Source organism: Hevea brasiliensis, chromosome 6 (assembly GCF_030052815.1).
Source record: "Hevea brasiliensis isolate MT/VB/25A 57/8 chromosome 6, ASM3005281v1, whole genome shotgun sequence".
In the NCBI taxonomy this organism is placed as follows: domain Eukaryota; kingdom Viridiplantae; phylum Streptophyta; class Magnoliopsida; order Malpighiales; family Euphorbiaceae; genus Hevea; species Hevea brasiliensis.
The window spans coordinates 981,581-1,002,457 of record NC_079498.1 but is presented as its reverse complement, the minus strand read 5'-3'; the positions used below and the strand labels follow the sequence as shown (position 1 = coordinate 1,002,457).

Sequence of the window (20,877 nt, the reverse complement as noted above, 5' to 3'; positions counted from 1 at the left end):
CACCTATATGAAGGCGTAAAAAAAAAAAAAAAAAAAAAAAAAAAAAAAAAAAACTGAAGATAATTTTGTAATTCAATTTCCCCAAATCAATTTGAGATTTACTATTTATGGAGAACTCAGCTTTAGTATATAGTAACTATATTAATATGAGCAATTAAACTGTTTAAAATGAACAATTAATATATGATATATATGAATAATTAAGAAGGTTGTAGATAAGAAAGAAAACTTTTCTTTTTCATCCTTACTCGATTGGTTCCATAGACTCGTCTGCACCTTGAGCGAGAACTCTACGTTTCATGGTGTTGCTATCCGATGATCAACTCTTTACTCTTGGTCTGTGTGGTTGGACAAATCCTGCTTTTTGTAGTTTGCCTTTATCATCACTGGGACACATATATAGGGAGAGGAAAGAATTGAGAAAAATAAATCAAAATTATTTTAAATTTTATTAAGAAATTATTTAAAAATTATTTTGTTATTTTAATTTTTTATAATTAAAGTATATTAAATTTAAATTCAAATTAATTTTTAATTTTTGTTAATTAATATATTTAAGAAAATAATTTTTTAATTCCAAGTTCAACAAACATGGATCAAAAGAGGCAGTAGTATAATTTGGCCTTTTATTTTGGGCCAATAAAGAATCGTTTTGAGCTTACGTCATTTAGCTGGCGTCACTTATTATTTGAGGTGGCGCAACACAACTGATGGAGAAATCACGTGGACAACACTTACTTTTTTTTTTAATTTAATAACAAAAAAAAAAATATAAAAGTTTTGGCAATTTTTTAAATATTATAAATAAATGTGCAAGAAAGAAAGGGACGACGTTTTTATAGCTAAGATTTTTAAGTGGGAAATTATTTTATATAAATTTATCATTAATAATTTTAGTAATGGTATATTTAACGATGATATTTTTAATAATAAGAAATTATTTTATTAAATTTATTGTTAATAATTTTTAACAATTACTCATTTGTCATTATAATTACTAATATTACTCAAATTAATACATATTAAAAATTTTAAATTATTTTAATAGTGATTTTACTTATATGAAAAATTATATTATAATTATATATTTTTAATTTTATAAATATTATTAATTTATTAAAATTTATTTAAATTATTCTAATAAAATTAATAAACAATCTTAAACACAGATCTCACTTTCAAAAATTTATTTTTTTAATTTTATCAAACACTTTTAATTTTTATTGAAATGTTTTAAAATATATTTAAAAAGTGCACGAAAAGAGTAAAATTTTTTTACATATCTAAGTTTTAAAAAAAATCAATTTATTTTTTTAAAAAAATAAAAGTATAAAATATTATTAACGATAAAATACAGAAATTAAAAATTAATTCATTAAAAAAAGAACATGTGCCATTTTGCGTGTAAGATGACAGATGACCTTGACCTTGCGAACCACGGGGTTGATTTAATCAAAGAAATGCTGGCGTGAATTCGAATCAGGAGGATCTGTTGGACCAGATGTTTCGCGTGTTAAGATTCCTCTTCCTGTTGAAATTGAAAAAATTTACTGCAATCATTATGCCTAATCTCTTAAGTATTGGCCAAGTCCACAAGCAAGGAAGTCACCTTGAAGTTTCTGCAGCAAAGGAGCGAAACTCTTCAAATTTTCAGCATCTCCAGGACTTTCTAGCCAGAAAGTAAAGAATCATTCTTCAACATCGCTTTGCTGATTCAATTATTATAAATTCATTTATTTTATTATTACTTTTTAATGTTTTTCACTTTTTTTGGCGTTTAGTATAAAATTAATAAGGGCAAATATTATTTTTATATTTTTTAATTTTTATTAATATTATTTAAATATTTAAAAGAAAATAAATTAATTTTTGAATACTTAAGTTAATAATATCCTCCTTTAATATGCATAAAATTTAGCAATGAACCCATAATCAGAACAACTTCATTCTTAAACTGATGAGAATAGCCAAAATAACTAAAAATGATAACTAATGCCAACATAATTTACGAGAAAAAAAAAAAAATTCGAGCTAGCTAGTGGAGCTTTTTATTTTCAGCAGGAGAAGTTTTTAGCAATGGAGGTTATATTGAATATTTTATTCATATGCTCTAAGGATAAATTATACTAGATTATTTCGTTTCATTTATTTAATTTTAATTTATTATGACAAAATTTTTCAGTTTTAATTTTATTTTAAAGAAATCCCTCTATTTATAATTTTAAGTTTTTAACTTAAAAAAAAATAATAAAATTACTCTTTTATTATCTTTTCCCTCTTTTTCTCTTGATTAAATTAATTAATAAGTATTATCAATAAAATTATTTTATTTTAACTGAATTTATTGTTAAAATTGTTAATTATATATATTATTCATTATTAATTAAAATTTAATTTACAATAATTTGAAAAAATAAAATTAATAATTTTTAAATTTAAAAATAATATTTTATTAATATATATTAAAATAATAGTTTATAGATTTATTTAGATTAAATATTAATTTAATGTTAATTAAAAAAAATAACATAGAAATATGTTATTGTATAGTATTGTATATTAAAAAGACACAGATTTAATATAGCCAAAGAAATACTGGTGTGAATTCGGAATCAGGAGGAAGTTGAAGCAGAAGCTCGGTGAAACTTCATACTCTGCTAAGTATTGGCCAAGTCTACAAGCATAGAAACCACCTTGAAGTTTCCGCAGCAAAAGAGACTTAGGGGGTGTTTGGTTTACCTGTTGGGTGCAGTTGATAGCTGATAGATATCCAAACAGGTAAATTGTGGTGTTTGTCAACCTTAAAAAAATAGAGCTGATAGCTGATGGGCAACTGATATGATACCCATCAGCTGCAGTTTGTATCAGCTCTATTTTTAAAATTATTTTTATTAGTTGATAGCTGATATGATTTTATTTTTTATTTTGACCATATTATCATTTTTTTATTTAACTTAAAAATTAATATTATTAATATTTTTATTTTTTTATTTGTAATTTTAACATTTTAATTAACGTATTTCAACTTTGTTAAAATATTTTTTTATTAATAACATAAAATATAAAATATTTATTTATATCCAAAAATTTAAAATTAATTATAAATTTTTCTATTAACAATAATAATTATTTTATTATTTTATCTATATTTTTAAAATTATTTAATTATCTTAAAAAAATAATTATTTTCTTATTTCAATAATAAAATAAATGATATAATATAAAAGATTAATAATTATATATTTATTTAAATAATATAATATATTAATTTAATAATTATATATTTAATTTAATAAAAAAATAAATATATAATGTAATAAATTTATAATTTTATATTTATTTAAATAATAAAATAAATTATATGATATATATCCTTATTAGTCATTTCACATATCAACAGCAACAGCTAAATATAATTTTACCAAATACTTAATATAAAACAGCTATCATCAGCTATCGCTATCACTATCACTATAAAGATATGTATCACCTAACAAATTATCGATTGTATTCAACAGTTAATCCAAACAGGCCCTTACTCTTCAAATTTTCAGCAGCTCTTTTTGACTTTCTAGCTAGAAAGAATCATTCTTCAACATGGCTTTTCAGAGACTCTTATTATAAATTCATTTCTTCTTCTATTATTATTATTATTATTATTAAATAGGGAGAGACTCCCTCCCCAGTGTACGTTTTTTAAATTTATGTAATTATTTTATTTCAGTGATTTAATTTTAATTTATTAAAATAACATAATAGTAATAAATTTTAAATTTAAAAATAATATTTTATTAATATATATTTTTATATAAAAATAATAAATAAATAAATAATAATAATTTATAAATTTATTTAGTTAAATATTAATTTAATGTTAATTAAAAAAGAAAAAAAAGAAAATGAACATAGAAACATGTTATTGTATGTTAAAGAAACATTCTTTTGAAACAAAATTAAACTTAAGATTTTTTTTTTTTTATAAGTAAAGAAATTTTATTAATAAAAGCAGCTTAGCTTACATTAATTAATTAGACCCAGTCAACAGATCTTCCAAGTATATTTAAGTTAAGATGATGTATGCTAAGTAAAAAAAAAAAAAAAAACTCAGAGAAATACGGTAGAAGACATATCACAAAATAATGATTATAGTATTATTGAATGTAATTATTATATAATTCTAAATGGCTTTAGGCTAATTTGACATGATATAATATAATATAATATAAATTATTATTATAAAAATAAATTAAAAAATTTAATTTTATCAAACACTTTAATTTTAGTGAAATGTTTTAAAAATATATTTAGAAAGTACATAAAAGGAGTAAAATTTTTTATGGAACTAAATTTAAAAAAATCAATTTATGTTTTTAAATAAAAGTATAAAATATTATTAACGATAAATACAGAAATTAAAAATTAATTCATTTAAAAAATGAACGCGTGCTATTTTGCGTGTAAGATGGGAGATGACCTTGACATTGTGAACCGCGGGACTAATTTAACCGAAGAAGTGCTTCTGTGAATTCGGAATCAGGAGGAAGTTGGACCACATGTTTGGCGAAACTTCTTACCCTTTACATTTCGTGTGTTAAGATTCCTCTTCCTGTTGAAAATTGAAAAAACCTACTGCAATCAGTATGCCTAATCTCTAAGTATTGGCCAAGTCTACAATCATGGAAATTACCTTGAAGTTTCTGCAGCGAAGGAGCGAAACTCTTCAAATTTTCAGCATCTCCAGCACTTTCTAGCTAGAAAGTAAAGAATCATTCTTCAACATAGCTTTGCAGATTCAATTATTATTTGGTACAAGATTAACAAAAGTAAATTTAGCATTATATCTTTTAATTTTTATTAATGTTATTTGGATATTTAAAAGCGAATAAGTTAATTTTTCATATTATTAATATTTATACTTTTTTGAAATGTTAAAGGTTAACCTTTGAATACCTAAGTTAATAATTATCCTCCTTAAATATTAATATTTATAAGGGTAATATTTAATTCTTAATTTTTTTAATTTTCTACTAAACACAATCTTAGGATTAAATAGAGTCAAATAGAGCAATCGCAATGAACAAATGCAGAGAGACCAGGGGAGTTTGGCTCCGATTCAGTTCGAGGTTTGCTCAGAAACCGGAATCGAACCAAACTTAAATTTTGGTAAGGTTCTAATTTGGTTATTCATTATTTCGGATTTAATTTGATGCGATTCTCTCGATTTCTGTTCAGTTTGGTACAGTTCCGAACCAATTCTCAATTCTTAAAATAATTTTATATAATTATTTTCTTAAAAAGTCATATTTGAATTACCATTTAAATTTTGAATTGAATTATTATATTTTAGTTATACCTAAATTATATAATCTTTAACTATAAGATGGATATATAATTTAGAATTAAATATAAAATATAATAGTATAAGTATATCATATTATATATAAATTTAACTACTTATTAATTATATAACATTTAACTATAAGATATAAATATAATTAAGAAAATATATATATAATTATGAACTAAATATAATTTAATATTATATTTAATTTTTTTATATTTTCTTAATAATTTTAGTTGTAAACACATTAAATTAGCTTATAATTTTTAATTATAAATATACATAATACATCTAAAAAAATTAGAAAAATAAATGTATAAGTTCGATTCTTGGTTAGATTTCAATTTGACATGATTCTGATTTGATTTTAGTATAGCTCTAATTTAATTTTAGCAAAAAGTCAGAATTGAATTAAAATATTAAAATAAATTCAGTTGGATATGATTTTTCAATTTAGTTTGCTTCCTCAAGAACTGCACCAATGGCTCTATTTTGATTGATTGTGTGTTTAGTATCCTCAAAAATGAAAACGCTCATTTGAAAGAGCTCAGTGATACCGAATATAGCGAGAGCTTGTGCATGGGCCCAGCAAAGATTTCAATTTTGGACCTAATCAAGACCAAAGCCCATGTATTATCCATCTTTCCACTACCACAACCTCTTGGATAACTGTTATGGTAGATGCATTTAGTTGGCTTTTCAGGAACTAAGGTGTGAAGGCAGAGTGCCCCTTATTTCAAATGTTATTGAAAAGGACATTTGATTGTTACAATACATTCACGAATCGCTAATTGCTCATTGAGGACGATTTACATATCCATAAACAGCAAAGAAAGCTTGAATAAAGTTGAGAATGAGAAGAATCAAAGCAGCTAAAGCTGATATGAACGTCCAAAGGCTGTCAAAAATTCAAAATAAGTGTGCTTGAACCCTGCTCATCTAACATGCCAGTATTTCTATAATGGTCATTCACATTCTCGAACAGCTTTGGTAGATAATACTGCTTAATATCGAAATTAATATCATTACCTACCTTATTGAAGAATTGAATTTCAGTATCAGTTTAGTTACAAAGTAATTCTCAATAATTTCATAACCTCATAAGTATCCTCCATTAATGCTTAACTTGGCTTGATTCAGTGACCGAATACATATCATTGTTAGAGGTGTCAGATTCAATGCCTCACTATACTTATCCTTATACGGAAAAAAGGTATTTCTCACTAACAACTTCTGCATTAATTCGAAAGTTATAGTCAATGCAAACTCACTAAAAATATCTAAAGACAAATAGAGAAAAGGAAAATTATAATTATACAATCTAGTTAGAGATGTAAATGAGTTAAATCGAGTCAAGTTTTAAAAAATTTAAATGACTCACTAAAAATTTAATTTATATTTAATTAATTTATTAAAATTGTGACTCACACGCTTAATTAGTTAAATTATTAAATAATTGTTATTTAAAACTCATTTAATGATAAGTTCAATAATCATAATAATTAAATTATTATATATTTAATTGAATTTTAATAACCTTAAGCATAAAATTGTTATATAATTATATATTTTAATTATAATTTTGATTTTAAATTATGATGAAAAAAAATTTAACAATGAATCCATAACCAGAACAACTTCATTCTCAAACTGATGAGAACAGCCAAAATAACTAAAAAATGCCAACATAATTTGAGAGAAAAAAAAAATTCTAGCTAGCTAGTGGAGCTTTTTATTTTCAGCAGGAGAGAAGTTTTTAGTAACGGATCAGGTTATATTGAATATTTTTATTTCAAACATTTAATTTTAATTTATTATAACAAAATTTTTCAGTTTTAATTTTATTTTAAAGAAATCCCTCTATTTATAATTTTAAGTTTTTAACTTAAAAAAAAATAAAATTACTCTTTTATTATCTTTTCCCTCTTTTTCTCTTGATTAAATTAATTAATAAGTATTATCAATAAAATTATTTTATTTTAACTGAATTTATTGTTAAAATTGTTAATTATATATATTATTCATTATTAATTAAAATTTAATTTACAATAATTTGGAAAAATAAAAATAATAAATTTTAAATTTAAAAATAATATTTTATTAATATATATTCGAATAATAGTTTATAGATTTATTTAGATTAAATATTAATTTAATGTTAATTAAATTAAAAAGACACAGATTTAATATAACCAAAGAAATGCTGATGTGAATTCGGAATCAGGAGGAAGTTGAACCAGAAGCTCGGTGAAACTTCATACTCTGCTAAGTATTGGTCAAGTCTACAAGCATAGAAACTACCTTGAAGTTTCCGCAGCAAAAGAGACTTACTCTTCAAATTTTCAGCAGCTCTTTTTGACTTTCTAGCTAGACAGAATCATTCTTCAACATGCTTTTCAGACTCTTATTATAAATTCATTTCTTCTATTATTATTATTATTATTATTATTATTATTATTATTATTACTTTGAGAATTAAATGAAGTGAAATAGAGCAATCGCGATGATCAAATAGGGAGAGACTCCCTCCCCAGTGTACGTTTTTTGAGTGCCGAGGGTGAGGTATATTGAAGAATTCAACACAGCCTTTCATCTTCTAGAATTGCTTCTTCATTTTAATTATTTAATTTTAATTTTAATTTAATTTATAAAAAATTTATCTATCTATAATTTTAAGTTTTTAACTTAAAAAAAAATAAAATTACTCTTTTATTATCTTTTCCCTCTTTTTCTCTTGATTAAATTAATTAATAAGTATTATCAATAAAATTATTTTATTTTAACTGAATTTATTGTTAAAATTATTAATTATATATTATTCATTATTAATTAAAATTTAATATACAATAATTTGGAAAAATAAAAATAATAAATTTTAAATTTAAAAATAATATTTTATTAATATATATTAAAATAATAAATAATAGTTTATAGATTTATTTAGATTAAATATTAATTTAATGTTAATTAAAAAAATAACATAGAAATATGTTATTGTATTGTATATTAAAAAGACAGAGATTTTTTTTTGTATATAAGTAAAGGAATTTTATTGATAAAAACTGCTTAGCTTACATCAATTAATTAGACCCATGGAAGATGACCTTGACCTTGGGATCCATGGGACTAATTTAACCAGAGAAATGCTGGTGTGGATTCGGAATCAGAAGGAAGTTGAACGTAATTAAATGATTCCGATTATAGTGAGAGCTTATGCATTGGCCCAACAAAGCTTTCAATTTTGGACCTAATAATAGCAAAGGCCATGTATTATCTATCTTTCTACTACCACAACCTCTTGAATGACTATAATTATATATTTTAATTATAATTTTCATTTTAAATTATGATTAAAAATAAAAATTCACAACGAACCCATAACCAGAATAACTTCATTCTTAAACTGATGAGAATAGCCAAAATAACTAAAAATGATAATTATGCCAATGTAATTAAGGAAAAAAAAATTCTAGCTAGGTGGCTACTAAATACGCTAACGCCTGATTTAACTTAGATTTAATATAAATTTATCCTTCTAATATAAATTTATCCTTCTTGATAGTATATTATCTAGTATAATTATCATATCATGATTATATGATAATCAGGAAAGATTTAACATTTTTCCTGATTTAACTTAGTTTTTTACATTTTGATATATGTCTTGATAGTGCAGGAAAGATTCATTGATCACTTGCCTACTAAACAATTGCAAGTAATTGCTTTGAAGTGGGGATGTTCTTGGTACAATTCTTGTGGCCTTCCACCTCTAATGATGTTTCTTTGAAATATTAGAATAGAAAAATAAAGAAATTTAAAAAGGAAAATTCATTATTCATTGAAGACGCATACATAACTCACTTCTAAAATTAAAACAGGTGAGACTCATTTTTTTATTTTTTGAGCTTTTAGGTAAAGAACTGACGACTGGTGTGCCTGGAGTACTCAAGAAAACCAGTATGTTAAGCCCATTAGTTTGGTTGAGTAAACCCCTCTCGACCTTGAGCTCCTCCTCTTAAATCAAAAGTTTTCACCTTGAAGAGTTGATTATTTAAGCCAGAATCTTCCGCACATGTTTTATTCGAAGCTTGTTGCTTATTATCATCTAGATCTAGTTTCTCTGCTTGGCTTGTGACCCTACTTCTAAAAGAACATTCCAGCGTTTCATGACGAGAAATTGCAGACAATAGATCAGAAAAGTTCAGTTCTGAAAATTTTAATCTTTTAGACTGTCTAATTGTAGCATTCAATGCATTTGCAGAACCATCGAGCCACTGGCCTTTATCTGTATCTTCATTAATAGGATAACCATCGTGCCGCTGGCGTTTAGATTTTGGCAACTGATTTGATCCATCTTTCTCATCGTGTGTTGGGACATCTTCTTCATCATTACCACTCCTATGCTGACGTTTACTTTTGGAAATTTCTCTCTCCCTCTCTGTTTTGTTTGTGCTTTCCAGGCTAGCCTCTTCTGATTCACTATCCATCTTGGCTTCCTATGGTGCTATCTTGACTATTGAGAGTTCTTGCGAGTGCAGGGTGGCTTCTTAGAGTTTGTGCTATATAATATAGCTTTAATTAGTGTATTACACTTGCTAATAAAATACAAATGAAATGAAAATATGAGAGGAGAAACCAATGTTTCAATTATTCTAGTAATTTATTTTTTTTAAATAATTATTTTAGAAATTTTAATTTCATATAGTTGGGTTTAAAAATAATAATGAAATCTAATTCTTTGAATAGATTATCGATATTAATTCTGCCGTTTGCTTACTTGTTAATTGTGAAGGAATATAATAATTTTATAATAAAATAATTGTAATTTAGGTGCAATAGCATATATTTTTAAGTATAGTATTTAATTTCATTTAATCCTATTTAATTATCTCAAAATAAATATGGAATGAGATATGTCTTAATTACAAATAATAAAATAAAATATTATTTTGAATTAATAATAACAGTATTATATTTTTATTATTAAAATATAATTCAATGTATTATTATTAATTCAATATAATGTCATATTATATTAATATGTAAAATCTAAATTTATATATATTTTTAAAGTATATTTTATTTTTTTAATTTAATATTTTTTATAAAATGTTTATCTTACCGAAATCACATTCAATGAAAAGTTGATGTTGGATAAGAAACACGGGGTCTGGTCATGTTCCTGAAAATGAAAGGAGCAACTTTGTAAATGTGCCTATCAACTACGCGCGGTCCAATAGCCAATTCGAATTCATAATTTTATAATATTAATAATTATTTTAATTTTAAAATTATAATATAGTGTAAGAAATTATAAACCATGTGGGCCACGGCTTTCTATCAATTTTAGTAACATCTTTTCTTTCAGTCGGTTGAATTTGAATTTGAGATTTCAAAAATTTTAAATTGACTTTAATATTATTAAATTATAATTCATTTATGACAATTTTCTTAGCTTCGAAGTAAAGGGTACCTAGAAAGAATCTTAAATGCATGAATCACGAGAAATATTTCAACCACTAATTATAGATTTTCTTTTTCTTTTTGTAATAGTTATACCATCCAAATAATACTTAATAATATTTGAGAATCTTAATTATCTATTTTTTTAGAAAAATAAAAAATAAATTTTCAATAAATAGAGACAGAATATAAATGTAAAATACAAAATTTTATATTATTATAATTTTACATAAAATATTAAAATAAATCATTTATATAAAATATAATAACAATAAAAGAAGTTTTTAAGATTATTTTGTCTAAAAAGTAAGATTATTTTATTTAAAAAATAAATTAATAAATTTATATATTTTATTTCTCTTACAGTAATTATTTTATAAAAATTATTAGATCAATAAAAATAGTAATACTTTATAAAAAAAAACATATATGCATATATATAGTATTTCTTATAATTAATATAATAAAGTATTATTTTCAATTAATAACAATTTTATATATTTTTATTATTAATATTAAATAACTCAATTCATGCTTATTATATTCATTTATAAAAAAAATTAAATCTTATATTTTTTCTTTTAATTTAATCTATTTTTTTAAAGTAATTATTTTATAAAATTAGACGCTCTTTAAGTAAAATTTATGAGATAAAATACAAATATTTCATAAAAATTAATTTTATTTTATAAAGTAAAGTAATTATGGAAGCTACCTTTAATAAATTAAGTAAAATAGAAAAATTCTGTGCATAAAATAATTTTATGGTGTTGTTATCGAATTTTTTTAAAAAATATATTAATTAAAAAATATTAATTTTAAAATTAAATTTGATAAATTTTAATCATAGTTAAGAACTTTAAAATAATAAAATAATTATTATTTTAAAAAAATAAATGAAATTAATTTCGATTGTAATTTTAAAAAAAGTAAATATAATTTTATTATTTTAAAGAAATTAAATGAAATTATTTTAAAGAAGACAAATATGAATTTTCACGATCTATCTTTCAAGTACCACAACCTCTTGGATAGCTGCAATGGTAGATCCATTTAGTTGAATTTTCACTTAGCAATTGAGTTTTCAGGATCTAAACTGTGAAGGCAGAGTTTCTCTATTTCGAATGTAATAATTCTCAAAATCTAGTAGACAACATTTAATTGTAAAGGACATATTATTGTTACAGATACATTCACAAATTGCTAACTGCTTATTAAGGAGGATTTACATATCCATAGACTGCAAAAAAAGCTTGAATAAAGGTGAGAATGAGGAGAATGAGAGCAGCTATAGCAGATATGAATGTCCAAGGGCTATCAAAATAAGCGTGCTTGAACCCTGCCCATCTAACGTGCCAAACGTTTCTATAATGGTCATTCACATCCTCGAACAGCTTTGCTAGATAACTCTGCCTAATATCGAAACAAATGTCCTTGCCTACCTCATTGAAGAATTTAACAACTTCTGTATCAGTTCCAAAGAAATTCTCAATAATTCGGTGGTCTCGCAAGTACCCTGCATCCACAGGTGTGTTGATGAGGCAACCCATGAAAATAACATACGATGTAAAGTGGGTTGAACAATGCTTATAACATTGTTCTAATGCCACACAATTCAGTATGAGGGAGCTAATGGAGTCATCTATTGCCAAATGTGGGATTTCCAGTACTCCATGATCACGTCTAAATTTAATGTCCAAGAAGCTCTCAGCTGTCTCCACAGGTTGCTTGAACTCGATACCAGCTACACGGAGTTTCTCAACAGGTTGGATCAATTGAAGTAAATCTTTACGACCTGTAGGCACCAACTTGGAGGAAGGGATGAAACTGGAGCGAAACAAATGTAGTAGATGTTCCCCATCCAGCTGATTCTTATGCTTATCTCGAATTTCATCAGGCCTCCGTATTATATAATGAAAGAATCGTAGGATGAGTTCTGTCAAGGAGGGAACTTCTCTTAAAGTCGACTTTGACAATTCAAACAAAGTTTGAAGAACAAAGAAAGGAATTTGGTTCTCTAGCCTAAGAAGATCCCTCATGATAGAATACAATATCCATGGCTGATTGAATATAGGATCATTGAGATCAGGTTCGACTAGCTTTTCAACTATGAGGAAGAGCTCAATAATGAAGCATCCATCAAGTACCAGCATTTCAATGAAGTCATGGTCGCTATATTTATCAGTACTCTCTGAATAACACTCCCTCATCGCCTTTTGCTCATTCGCTATGGATTTGCAGAAGTCATCGAAATCAACACCCTGTGTTCGAGCAAGAATAGCATGAAGATATTGGAGTTTCTGTTGTTGAATCATTTGGAGGTGTTCTCTTCCATGGTGGTAGGGGCCAATGGACACTATTTGCGGTTGAAAGGCCTTTGGGTGAATTTCCATAAGGCTTCGAGGCACTCGAAAGATGGAACAACAGCTCGGCAACTTGGGCACTCCCGATGTCGAACTGGATCAGTTTTCCATAAGCAAAAGCATAGAAAATTTTATCAATTTAGACAGTAAACACATCCGTGTCCCTAATTAAAAGAAAGAAATAAGCAAGCCTTTTTTTCAGTCTTCATCCTTACCCTTGGTTTTGGTTGCCGACTTCAATGTCGTCGCAGCTGAATTCCTCTATATTTAATGATAATCTAGATATTTTATTAAAAAGAATGGTTATTAACAAAAGCATCGTATTAACTTCATGAATCCATAAGCAAAAACAAGGAAATTTTTATGAATTTTTAGATGACATATGTGTGCTTGCAAGTATAGAAAATCAAGCCTAATAATATTAAAATTCAAGCGTTAGGATTGGAGTTATAATAAGTTATTAAGCCTGGATTTCTTTTAATACATGAAGTTTCAATGTGTAACCATAAGAAAAAAGCAACTTTTCTCAATATTAATCAAAGAGTGGCGTTTTGCTGCCACGCCGGAAGGGTCCTGACTTTCAGTTTTCATTATTGTAACAACAGCGGAGCCAAAATTTCGAACGAAAATTTTAATATGCGAATAGAAAACTGTGTGCTTATAATTAATTAGAGAGATATAACACTTACGGCCTAAAAACTCCAGACTGTACAAAAGCTCCAGTCATCTCTTCGTTTTCATTGCTGTGCAACAACAATGGAGCCAGAATTTCAAATGAAAATTTAATATATGAACAATTAATATGTATATAACATATATATGAAAAGCAAAAGGAGGAGAGAAAAAAAAAAAAAGAAGAAAGAATCGTTAGATAAGATGTCAGCTTAATATAAGAGAGAAATAAGGATCTTTTCTTTTCATCCTTACTCTGTCAGCTTGATTTCTGTTAATACATGAAATTTCAATGTGTAACCGTAAGAAATAAGCAACTTTTGCCAATTTTAATTCTCACGAGATTGCAGTGGCTCCAAAGAGTGGCGTTTTGCTGCCACGCTGGAAGGGTCGTGACTTTCAGTTTTCATGATTGTAACAACAGCAGAGCCAAAATTTCAAACGAAAGTTTTAATATGCGAATAGAAAGTTGTTTAGAATTTTTAAAACTACATTTAATTCAAATTTGCTATTAATAAAAGCATCATACTAAGCAAAAGCAAAGAGATTTTATGAATTGATGTTCTTATACGAGAGATACAAGCAACTCTTCTCAATTTTCACTCTTACCGGTACTTCCACCTGCTGCGGACCTCCCCAAAAGCTCCCGTCTTTCGGTTTTTATTGCTGTGTAACAAAAATAGAGCCAGAATTTCAAATGAAAATTTAATATACTAACAATTAAACTGTTTAACATGAACCAATTAAAAGGAGGAGAGAAAAAAAGAAAGAAGAAGAAGAAAGAAAGAATCGTTAGATAAGATGTCTGCTTAACATAAGAGAGAGAAATAAGGATCTTTTCTTTTCATCCTTACTTGATTCTCTCCATAGACTCTTGTCCACCATGAGCGAGTTCTCTAAGATTCTCGGTATTCCTATCCTGCATCTTCAGCTCTTCCTGGGCTATGTGTGGTTGGAAAATTTCTGCCTTGATAGTTATCGAAATTTGAAACAACTATATATAGAGAGAAAACTAATTAAGTCAATCGAAATTATTATCTAATTTTATTATTGAATAAACTCTAATTAGAGTTAGAATGTATAACCTCATAATGATTATTAGTAATTATTAAATAATTCTAAATAGCTTTAGGCTAATTTGATAATGTGATAAAAATTATTATTATAAAATTAAATTCAAACACTTTTAATTTTAATGAAATGTTTTAAAATATATTTAGAAAGTGCATGAAAAGAGTAAAATTTTTTTACAGAACTAAGTTTTAAAAAAACTCAATTTATTTTTTTAAAATATTTTTTTCAAAATAAAAGTATAAAATATTATTAACGATAAAATACAGAAATTAAAAATTAATTCATTAAAAAAAGAACATGTGCCATTTTGCGTGTAAGATGGGAGATGACCTTGACCTTGACCTTGCGATCCACGGGGCTAATTTAATCACAGAAATGCTGGCGTGAATTCGAATCAGGAGGTTTACTTTTTTGGGGGTTTACTATAAAATTAATAAGTGTATCCTCCCTTAAGCAACGTCCCGCGGGTTTGAATTCAGGGATTGTGTATGGAGCGCTTTAAAATCTAGGATCAGCCATTCGCCTTCAAGACCCACAGTTCTGGCGAGGAATTAATCGAAATGAAGAAATGTGTAAAGGCTTGAGATACCTAATTGAAAATGCATCCAAAAAAAAAATAAGTGTAAATATTATCCTTATTTTTTTAATTTTTATTAATATTATTTAAATATTTAAAAGAGAATAGATTAATTTTTAAATATTTAAATTAATAATCACTCTCTTTTAATATTAAAACTTATAAGCATAAAATTCGAATCAGGAGGATCTGTTGGACCAGATGTTTCGCGTGTTAAGATTCCTCTTCCTGTTGAAATTGAAAAAATTTCCTGCAATCATTATGCCTAATCTCTAAGTATTGGCCAAGTCTACAAGCAAGGAAGTCACCTTGAAGTTTCTGCAGCAAAGGAGCGAAACTCTTCAAATTTTCAGCATCTCCAGGACTTTCTAGCCAGAAAGTAAAGAATCATCGCTTTGCAGATTCAATTATTATAAATTCATTTATTTTATTATTACTTTTTAATGTTTTTCACTTTTTTTTTTAATTTTATTTTATTTTAAAGAAATTCCTCTATTTATAATTTTAAGTTTTTAACTTAAAAAAAAATAATAAAATTACTCTTTTATTATCTTTTCCCTCTTTTTCTCTTGATTAAATTAATTAATAAGTATTATCAATAAAATTATTTTATTTTAACTGAATTTATTGTTAAAATTGTTAATTATATATATTATTCATTATTAATTAAAATTTAATTTACAATAATTGGGAAAAATAAAATTAATAATTTTTAAATTTAAAAATAATATTTTATTAATATATATTAAAATAATAGTTTATAGATTTATTTAGATTAAATATTAATTTAATGTTAATTAAAAAAAATAACATAGAAATATGTTATTGTATAGTATTGTATATTAAAAAGACACAGATTTAATATAACCAAAGAAATGCTGGTGTGAATTCGGAGATGCTCGGTGAAACTTCATACTCTGCTAACTATTGGCCAAGTCTACAAGCATAGAAACTACCTTGAAGTTTCCGCAGCAAAAGAGGCAAACTCTTCAAATTTTCAGCAGCTCTTTTTTACTTTCTAGCTAGAAAGAATCATTCTTCTTTGAAGGCGTGTAAGATGGGAGATGACCTTAACATTGGGATCCATGGGACTAATATGACCAAGCAAATGCTGGTGTGAATTCGGAATCAGGAGGAAGTTGAACCAGAAGCTCGGTGAAACATCATACTCTGCTAAATATTGACCAAGTCTACAAGCATAGAAACTACCTTGAAGTTTCCGCAGCATTAACTGAATTTATTGTTAAAATTATTAATTATATATATTATTCATTATTAATTAAAATTTAATTTATAATAATTTGGAAAAATAAAATTAATAATTTTTAAATTTAAAAATAATATTTTATTAATATATATTAAATAATAGTTTATAGATTTATTTAGATTAAATTTTAATTTAATGTTAATTAAAAAAAAATAACATAGAAATATGTTATTGTATAGTATTGTATATTAAAAAGACAGTTTTTTTTTTTTTTATAAGTAAAGGAATTTTATTGATAAAAACTGCTTAGCTTACATCAATTAATTAGACCCATGGAAGATGACCTTGACCTTGGGATCCATGGGACTAATTTAACCAGAGAAATGCTGGTGTGGATTCGGAACCAGAAGGAAGTTGAACGTAATTAAGTGATCCCGATTATAGTGAGAGCCTATGCTTTGGCCCGACAAAGCTTTCAATTTTGGACCTAATAATAGCAAAGCCCATGTATTATCTATCTTTCTACTACCACAACCTCTTGGATAACTATAATTATATATTTTAATTATAATTTTCATTTTAAATTATGATAAAAAAAATATAGCGAGAGCTTGTGCATGGGCCCAGCAAAGATTTCAATTTTGGACCTAATCAAGACCAAAGCCCATGTATTATCTATCTTTCTACTACCACAACCTCTTGAATAACTATAATTATAGGCAATGGAATTGTATTGATAAAAGCAGCTTAGCTTACATCAATTAATTAGACCTAAGTCAACAGATTTCCCTGACACATTCAAGTTAAGGTAATATATGCTAAATGAAAAATGAGAAAAACAAAACTAAATAGACCAATAGCTAAAGAAAAATGAAAGACCAAGTCTTAACCAAAGAAAGATAATCAAAAAGATATCAGAAAACGCAATAGTTAAAAGCTACTCTTAAGAAACAAGCCCTTAACACGAAGCCAAAAAAACAAGATCTGCTGCATGATTGAAGAGCTAAGTCCCAATAGAAGACCATCAAAAATTAAGAGATTTTATTTTAATATATTAAAAATTAAATAATTAAAATAAAATAGTAAAATGATCAGTGCAATTTACCACATGCTTTGATAATCCCGGCACTAATTAAGAATTAACCCTTGCTTTTACCGGCATCTGAAGACCCATCGCCAACTTGTGCTCCTCCTCGTAAATCAAATGTTCTCACCTTAAAGCGCGCTGGCCTGCTGGAGCTACCAAACGCGCTAGACGCCTGATTTAACTTAGACTCTTCAACAATGAAATTCCCAGAAAACAGATCACTACAATCCAATACTACTCCTCCAGATCTTCTCCCATGGTGAGAATATTTAAGTAAAATGACGTATATTTGACAGATTTTCTCATTTTTTGAATTCTTACCAACCAAGGGAAGTCTTGTAAACGACTCTTTAAGACGTTTAAGCTTGTAATCTTCCACGATTTCCTCAATTGAAGTTCTTGGAGCTTTTCTTACCAATGGCTCTTGGACATCCCCTGCATTATCCTTAGAATCACGAGATGTTTTAATGGCTCCATTGACGCTCACTGGCTTGTTGGGGTTTTCTTCTTTGGGCTTTGATCCTTTCATTTCTCTTTCTTCTCTTACATTACAGAGAGGTGTTTTCTGCTAGGCATCAAGAGCCCACTTCATAACTCTGATTTCTTCATTAATAAAGCCATATAATGTTAATGGAGGTTAGGATTTGATCTCAATCACAATTCTTTCTTCTTTGATTAAAAATTAATAAACAAATAAAACCTTAAACTGGAAGCTAGCTTGTGCATTGGTAAAAACGGGGAGACTATGTAATCATCGAGAAATCGGATTTGGAAATAACAAAGTAGCTTGAACTTTTCGGCTCATGTCTACGAAAGGCAACGGTTGGGATATTTTTTCAATTTGGTTTTAATAGACTGTTTAAATTTGAGTTTTTTTTTTTTTAATGTTTTTGTAAATAAACAAATTAATTAAGGTTGTTGATCATATCATATGATAGAATTAAAATTGACATCATTTCAATTGATCAATAAATAAATAAATTTACATTGAGGAGGGTATGCATAAGGATAGGCAGCAAAGAAGGCCTGCAACATGGTGAGGAGGAGAAGGACAAGTGCAGCCATTGCTGACGTGAATGATCATGGACTCTCAAAATAAGTATGCTTGAATCCTGCCCATTTAGCACGGAAATCGTTCCTCTAGTATCTATTAACATCCTGGAACAACTTTGATAAAAAAACTACTCCTGATATCAAAAGCAATATCCTTGCCTATGTCATTGAAGAATTTAGCAACTTCATCATCTGTTCCAGAATAATTCTTAATAATTCTGTGGTCTTTCAAGTACCCTGCATCGGCAGGCGTATTGATGAGGCAACCCATGAAGACTACATAACTAGTAATGTCCTTTAAGCAGTGTTTATAGCACTGCTCAAATGCAACACAATTGAAAAAGAAATCGGTCATGATGTCATCTACTATTAAGGGTGGTATTCTATGGAATCCATGTCTGAACTCAATGTTCAGGAAGCTTTCAGTCTGATTCCTTGGCTTGAACCGAATTCCACTCAAACGAAGCTTCTTGGCAGAATGGATCAATTGAAGAAATGGGCCAGTAATGGAATTTCTACTAGGCTTTTGAGTTGGAGAGATGAAAGTTGAGCGAAGCAAATCTGGCAAATGTTTCCCAGTAATGTCCTGATGCTTCTCTAGGACCTCATCGGGACTTTGTACTGCATAATTAAAGAATTTTAAAGCGAGATGTGTCAAGGAAAGAGTACCTTGAGAACCCTTGTTTCTGGAATACAAAATTGATAGCTTAAACAAAGATTCGAGAACAAAGAAAGATTCTCTGGCCTAAGGTCTCGCATCAGACAAAATGGCAACCACGTCATACTGAAAATAGGATCAACGAGGTGGTCAGGAGTGATCTCCACCAAATTTCCAAGTATGCTTAAGAGCCCAATAATGAAGCATCCATCAAGAATCATCATTTCAATGAATTGATGGCTACTATACTCAATATTCTCCGAATAGCACCCCCTTATCTCCTCCTCCTTGTTCTCTATGGCTTTAAAGAATTCGTTAAGGCCAACACCGTGTTCTCTTGTTCGAGCAAGAACAGCACCAAGAAATTGCCATTTGTGTTCTTGAATCATCTTGAGGTGCTTTTTCCCATGGTGGTAGGGGCCAATGGACACTATTCGGGGCTCATAGGCCTTCTTGTTGTGTTGCACAATACTTTGAGGAACACTAAAGATGCAACAAGAAATCTTACCATGCAACAAGAACTCTTACGAGCTGACTTTCTCAGCAGTTTTGGTATTCCTTTAATCTTTTTTTCCACTGAAACAGGCCATTCATCCCCTGCCTCAGTAACATCGGTGCTAATAGCGTGAGAAGAGGTTTCTCCATTTTCTTGATAGTGGGTGGTGGAGAGGTTTGAACCTGTTTCCATGTGTTTATTTGTGTATAATTTTGAGTTGAAATTTCAATGGAATCATCGGTAAAAGAAAAACTATAAGAATAAATGAACTTTAGGTAGGAATATAATATATATTTAGATTATTTCATTTCAATCATTTAATTTTAATTTTTTATGACAAAATTTTTCAGTTTTAATTTTATTTTAAAGAAATCTCTCTATTTATAATTTTAAGTTTTTAACTTAAAAAAAAAAACCCTTTTATTATCTTTTTCCTCTTTTTCTCTTGATTAAATTAATTAATAAGTATTATCAATAAAATTATTTTATTTTAACTGAATTTATTGTTAAAATTATTAATTATATATATTATTCATTATTAATTAAAATTTAATTTACAATAATTTGGAAAAATAAAAATAATAAATTTTAAATTTAAAAATAATATTTTATTAATATATATTAAAAATATAATAATAGTTTATAGATTTATTTAGATTAAATATTAATTTAATGTTAATTAAAAAAAATAACATAGAAATATGTTATTGTATAGTATTGTATATTAAAAAGACAGATTTTTTTTTTTTATAAGTAAAGGAATTTTATTGATAAAAACTGCTTAGCTTACATCAATTAATTAGACCCATGGAAGATGACCTTGACCTTGGGATCCATGGGACTAATTTAACCAGAGAAATGCTGGTGTGGATTCGGAATCAGAAGG

At 26.8% G+C, this 20,877-nt stretch overlaps 1 protein-coding gene and 1 pseudogene across 1 annotated transcript; both read right to left on the bottom strand.

Annotated features, from left to right (window-relative positions):
- Positions 1-11,896: 11,896 nt before the first annotated feature.
- Positions 11,897-14,951, bottom strand: LOC110642048 (UPF0481 protein At3g47200-like). Its single transcript, XM_058148146.1, has 3 exons — positions 14,694-14,951; positions 13,383-14,505; positions 11,897-13,261 (listed from the first exon to the last, which is right to left on the bottom strand). The coding sequence occupies exons 2-3, from the start codon at positions 13,484-13,486 to the stop codon at positions 12,019-12,021; spliced, it is 1,347 nt and encodes a 448-aa protein (XP_058004129.1). The 5' UTR covers positions 13,487-14,505; positions 14,694-14,951; the 3' UTR covers positions 11,897-12,018.
- Positions 14,952-18,741: 3,790 nt separating this feature from the next.
- LOC131180927 (UPF0481 protein At3g47200-like) lies at positions 18,742-20,183 on the bottom strand (annotated as a pseudogene).
- Positions 20,184-20,877: the final 694 nt, after the last annotated feature.

Excerpts from the sequence above, each read along its gene's own strand:
- LOC110642048 (XM_058148146.1), bottom strand. The coding sequence starts at position 13,486 with ATGCTTTTGTTAATAACCATTCTTTTTAATAAAATATCTAGATTATCA. Across the intron at positions 13,262-13,382 it reads GTCGGCAACCAAAACCAAGG|TTCGACATCGGGAGTGCCCA; the intron begins GTAAGGATGAAG and ends AAACTGATCCAG.